This window comes from Mandrillus leucophaeus, unplaced genomic scaffold (genome assembly GCF_000951045.1).
Source record: "Mandrillus leucophaeus isolate KB7577 unplaced genomic scaffold, Mleu.le_1.0 Scaffold151, whole genome shotgun sequence".
NCBI lineage: Eukaryota > Metazoa > Chordata > Mammalia > Primates > Cercopithecidae > Mandrillus > Mandrillus leucophaeus.
This window is the reverse complement of record NW_012101488.1, coordinates 157,918-163,368: the sequence shown is the minus strand read 5'-3', so window position 1 is coordinate 163,368 and position 5,451 is coordinate 157,918. Positions and strand designations below refer to the sequence as shown.

Genomic DNA, 5,451 nt, shown 5'->3' with positions numbered 1-5,451 from the left:
CATTCTCCCTGGCTGCTATGATTGGTTCATAGGTGGGCTGTGGCCTAAGCTGGGCCAATGAGAGCCAGCCCTGGGACTTTGGCTACAGTTATTGAAAGTGGTGTGTTTTTTCCTCCTGCTGTTGCTATTCTGGTAGGATGTGAGCCTGTTGCTGCTGAGGGCCATCTTGCTTCAAAGGCTGCCTGAGAATAAAGCCAGTATAACAAAAAGCAGAGACAAGGGATGTATAAAATAAAAGTTCCTAGGTTACATGGTTGGAGCCCCTGGGTCTAACCATAAACTGAAGGTGAATTTTCAATAAAGTCCTGTGTTGTTTTTTTGTTTAGACTACTTTGTGTTTCTGTCAATTGCAATTGATAGAGGTCTGCCTAATACATTTGGAAAGGCCTGAGTCCCTGAGAGAGAGGAATTCCACATCTATCCCAACCTGTGTGTGTGGAGGGAGTGTATTCAGGCAGCTGAACAACGGTACCAGTGGTATAGGTATGGCGTTAACAGGGGAGTACAACTGGCCCCACTGGTCCTTTTGTGAGAAGGCTTAGGAGAAGGATGGGAGCCAGAGAGCACTGGAGAGGGAACCCTGCCTCGACCTCTTCCTTTGGTCCCTGTTCTCCCTACTCAGGGAGTTCCTCACCTTTGACCTGGATGGTCAGTTCTGCCTGGCGAGCTCCTAGGGCATTGGTGACGTTGCAGATGAAAGTTGTGTTGATTGGTTTGTCCACAGGACGGATCAGGAGCTGGGCGCCCTGGGCCACAGCGAAGGGTGGCAGGGGACCCATGGTCCTGGGAGCGACAGAAAGGTGAGGAGGTGGCCTCTGCTGCAGGTCCGGAGTGACAGTGATTGAGCACTCACTGCATGCCAGGAACCCTCACACCCTCTATGGCATAAGCGGAGAGCAACTCTGGAGGCCCCCCAACTCTTCCCTTCCTCTCATGCCCACACCCAACCAGAGCCAATCCTGTTGGCTCTGCCTTAAGATCTACCCAGAATCCCACCGCTCCTCAGGGCTTCCAGGGCCACTTCCCTGCTCTGGCGCGGTGCATCCGGGCCCCCAGCAGCCGCCTCCACACTGGGCTCTGTTTCTGCCCTGGCCCCCTCATCTTTTCCCCATATGGCCACCAGAGGTCGCCTGTGAACCCTAAGTCAGTTCCCATCCCTCAGCTCAGTACCCTCTGGCGGCTTAGCCTGGCTCAGAGTTAAACCGAAGTCTTCTCCTGGCACAGGCCCCACATGATCTGGTCCCTGCTACCTCTGCCCATGTTTTCCATTACTTTCTGCTTTGCTCCCGCCTCTGCATCTACAGTGGCCTCCTTGTTGGTCCTCAAACTCTCCAGTTAGGTGTCCAGTGTGTTTGCTTATGTAGGATGGATAGAAATGGGTTTGCCCATGCCGTTCCCTCTGCCCGAATGCTTTCCCCCCAGGTACCCGCGGAGCTCACCCTCATCTCCTTCAGGCCTCTGCTGGGATGTCACCTTAGTAACACCTCACTTGGCCACCCTATTTCAACTGCGATGATCACCCTTCCCACCCCCTTCTCTCTTATTTTTTTTTTTTTGAGACAGGGTCTTACTCTGTCACCCAGGCTGGAGTACAGTGACGCCATCTTGGCTCACTGCAACCTCCATCTTCTGGGTGCACAGAATCTCCCCACCTCAGCCTCCTGAGTAGCTGGGACTACAGGTGCGTGCCACCACACCCGGCCAATTTTTGTATGTTTTTTGGTAGAGATGGGGTTTTGCCATGTTGGCCAGGCTGGTCTCAAACTCCTAGCCTCGAACTCCTAGCCTCAAGTGATCCTCCCATCTCTGCCTCCGAAACTGCTGGGATTACAGGCATGAGCCATGGCACCCAGTCCCATTCCCTTCTCTGCTTTATCTTTTCCACGGTATTTATCACCATTGCGCACACACTACACACCTCATGACTTTATCTTGCTACTTGTTTCTTTCACCATTAGAATGGAAGCTCCATATGGGGAAGAAATTTGGTCTGTTTTATTGACCTGTGTACGTCGGTTAGTTGCACCTGGCTTACTTACTACAGTAAGCAGTCAAGAAATACTGGTTTAATGAACAGAGGTGGAGGAGATGGAAGCATCGGGCTTTGGGCACTCTGCAGAGCTGGGATGCAAACGCAGCCATCCGGATCAAGAGCCTGAATTGTGGCACTTTGAGGCAGGACAGTAAAGGCACCATTACACCAATCAAAACCTTTGACTAGCAATTCCTTCCACTGACAACTGCTGACAAGTGACCACTGGGGATGGTCACCACCATGGCATATGCAGAGTTGAAAATGGAAAATGACATCTGTGTCCTCTACTGGGGACTGGTTAAATAACTGATGTCATCCACATATGTTGGAATCCCTTCCCTGCCCTTTGGGAGGCCCAGGCGAGAGGATTGCTTGAGTACAGGAGAGTTCAAGACCAGCCTGGGCAACATAGTGAGATCCTGTCTCTATTCTTAAAATTGTGTTTTTGTTTTTGTTTTTAAAGTGATGGAATCCCAGCAACATTTAAAAAGGGGCCAGGTTAGCCAGGCGTGGTGGTGTGTGCCTGTAGTCCCAGCTATCTGGGAGGCTGAAGCTAGAGGATCACTTGAGCCCAGGAGTTCAAGGCTGCAGTGAGCTGTGATTGTGCCACTGCATTCCAGCCTGAGCAACAGAGTGAGGCCCTGTGTCAAAAAAAAAAAAAAAAAAAAAAAAGCAGGGAAGCTGGGGGTGCTCTGAAGTGCATAATATGATTGATGGATGAATAGAGGGACTGAAGGAATCACAGAAACATGATAAAGCAAGCACAGTAAAATGTTAGTGGGGGAATCCACGTGGTGGAATCTTAGGTGCTCACTGGAAAATTCCTGACTTTTCGGTATGTTTGACAGTCTTCCTAATACAACGCGGGGGAAAATGGAGTGTGGATCTCTGTGCTTTGACATGGAAAGGTATTCACAAGATACAGGAAAAGTTTCAAAATTATATGTATAGCATAATTCCAGTCTTTGTTTAGAAACAGAGAGAAAGAAGACAGAAGGATGTATAATAAGGGGTCACTGGTTATTTCTGGAGGTGGCTGGGTACACTTGACTATAGGTGCTACTTTCTTCTTTTTGCTCATAACTAAATTGTTTGATATTTCTACAGTGGATACAAGTTAGTTTTGTAATAAGAAAAAAGATGTAAGGCTGGGCGAGGTGGCTCACACCTGCAATTCCAGCACTTTGGGAGGCTGAGGTGGGTTGATTGCTTGAGCCCAGGAGTTGGAGACCAGCCTGGGCAATGTGGCGAAACCCTGTCTCTGCAAAAAAATACAATGAAATTAGCTGAGTGTGGTAGTGTGTGCCTGTAGTCCCAGCTACTCAGGAGGCTGAGGCGGAAGGATCACCTGAGCCCAGGGAGGTCCAGGCTGCAGTGAGCTATGATCACACTGCTGCACTCCAGCCTCGGCGACAGAGTCCCTTCTTAAAAAAAAAAAAGGTGGTTCAGTAAAATTATGTAAATTATGTAAAATTATGTATTATAAAATTTTGTATTATCCCTTTGCCTTTATCTTACCCTGCTCTTGACCCCAGCTTCAATATGAATCTGGGGAAATCTTATTGCTGTGAGCCTCAACTTTCTCATCTAGACAATGGGGATAGTACTTGCTCCGTCCAGAGATAACCAAGTAGGTTACACAAGGTGACGGTGAGGTGGTTACAGTCTAGCGTGGGGGTGTCCAATCTTTTGGCTTCCCTGGGCCACACTGGAAGAAGAACTGTCTTGGGCCATACATAAAATACACTAACACTAATGATAGCTGATGAGCTAAAAAAAAATTGCAAAAAAAAAATCTCATAATGTTTTAAGAAAGTTTAGAAATTATGCGGCCTGCAGGTTAGACAAGCTTGGCCAAGAGGCGGAGGACCAGCTTTGGAGCCAGGGCTGATTCAAGGGCCGCTTCTGCCCTCTCGTGGCTGGTCTTTAACCTGGGCATGACAACAGCTGCTGACTCTGCACAGCATGGGGTCACGTGGGATTCGGGGGAAGTACCGGGCACAGAGCAGGCACAGCCCAAGAGCAGGTGCATCCACCAGCCAGGATTAAACCACCTGCTAAATGCCTCAACTGCAAAACAGAGATGCCCCCCACTGGGCATCTCTTCCCTCCTTTTTTTTTCTTTTCTGAATCCCCCTGCCCTCTTAGACCAGGATTCCAGGCCCCCAGCCTCTCCTCCCTCAGACCCAGGAGTCCAGGCCCCCAGCCCCTCCTCCCTCAGACCCACAAATCCACACCCCCAGCCCCTCCTCCCTGAGACCCAGGACTCACGTGCTCCAGTTGTAGCCTGTGGGCTCTGGGTTGCTGCGAGCGTCGCAGGTCAGGGTGGCCTCATTCTGGCTGAGGTACCAGTTGTTATCATAGCCAGAGAAGGATACCTCTGGGGGGTCTGCAGGAAATGGACACAGAGGTTCAGAGACAGGGAGACTTTGGGGAGCCGAGGGCTACCTGGGATTCACATCACTGCAGGAAAAGGCCTGGGGATATTTGGAAAACAGCGGGAGCTGGAGAGGCCTAGGAGTCGTCTAGGGAGATGGGGTGCCGCAGAGAGCAGAAGCCTGGGAGTCTGTGGTCACTGGGCACATGGAGAGGGCTTCTGAGGACCTGCTTTTCTCCACTAGCTTTCCTGGGTGGCCCGGACCAGGCATGTCTTGGGTGTCCTGCGGGAAAAGGCCTCCTCCTTTTCTCACTCATAGGCAATGACCACTCATAACACACGGCAGTGTATTCAAGGCTCCGACAAGTCCTGCGGGAAAGAGTCCCGGATAACCCTGCTCTAGGCTGCTGCTCAGCCATCCCAGATGTGATTGACAGTGAGGGCCTTTCGATGTCCTCAGGGGACAGGCCCCAATGGGACAGGGTTTTTTGGGGGGTGAGGGGTAGGAGTCAGTGTAGATCTCCTCCTCGCTCAGACCCAGTGACAGTGTTGAGGGACTCCAGGATAGACAGTACCTGAGGAAATCTGTGTACCACTTGCCTGGCGGGGGAGTAGGCAGTATAGACAACGATGGGAGGAACAGTATGAATGATGCCTAGAAGAGCTTGTGTGGATATTACTGATGGGCTCAGTGTAGACAGGATATTGGAATATTACAGTAGATGCTATACTGTCAGGCCAGTGTTGAAATGTTGTGGTGGGGGTGAGATCACCCCCACATATAGAGTGTGTCCCCGGGAGCTGGTGAAATTAAGACAGGCCCTGTGTGTGTATGTGTAGACAGTATTTGGATGAGCCAGTGTAGACGATGTGGGAGCTTAGTCTAGCTGTCGAATGTGGCACTTACTGGCCACATGTGACTACTGAGCACCCGAAATATAGCCAGGCCAAAATACACACCAAATTTCAAAGGCTTTACTAGGGCAAAATAAATGGGAAAGATCTCAAGAATAATTAAAAAAAATTACAAGTTGAAATA

At 50.2% G+C, this 5,451-nt stretch overlaps 1 protein-coding gene across 1 annotated transcript in view; it reads right to left on the bottom strand.

The window, feature by feature from the left end:
* LOC105535880 (poliovirus receptor homolog) overlaps positions 1 to 5,451 on the bottom strand; it is a 14,419-nt gene that overhangs the window by 1,212 nt on the left and 7,756 nt on the right. Inside the window, exons 2-4 of the mRNA XM_011975132.1 lie at positions 4,988 to 5,012; positions 4,307 to 4,462; positions 635 to 783 (exon numbers count right to left, since the gene is read on the bottom strand). Of these exons, the coding sequence (XP_011830522.1) occupies positions 635 to 783; positions 4,307 to 4,462; positions 4,988 to 5,012 (330 nt within the window). The remainder of the gene's footprint in view (positions 1 to 634; positions 784 to 4,306; positions 4,463 to 4,987; positions 5,013 to 5,451) is intronic.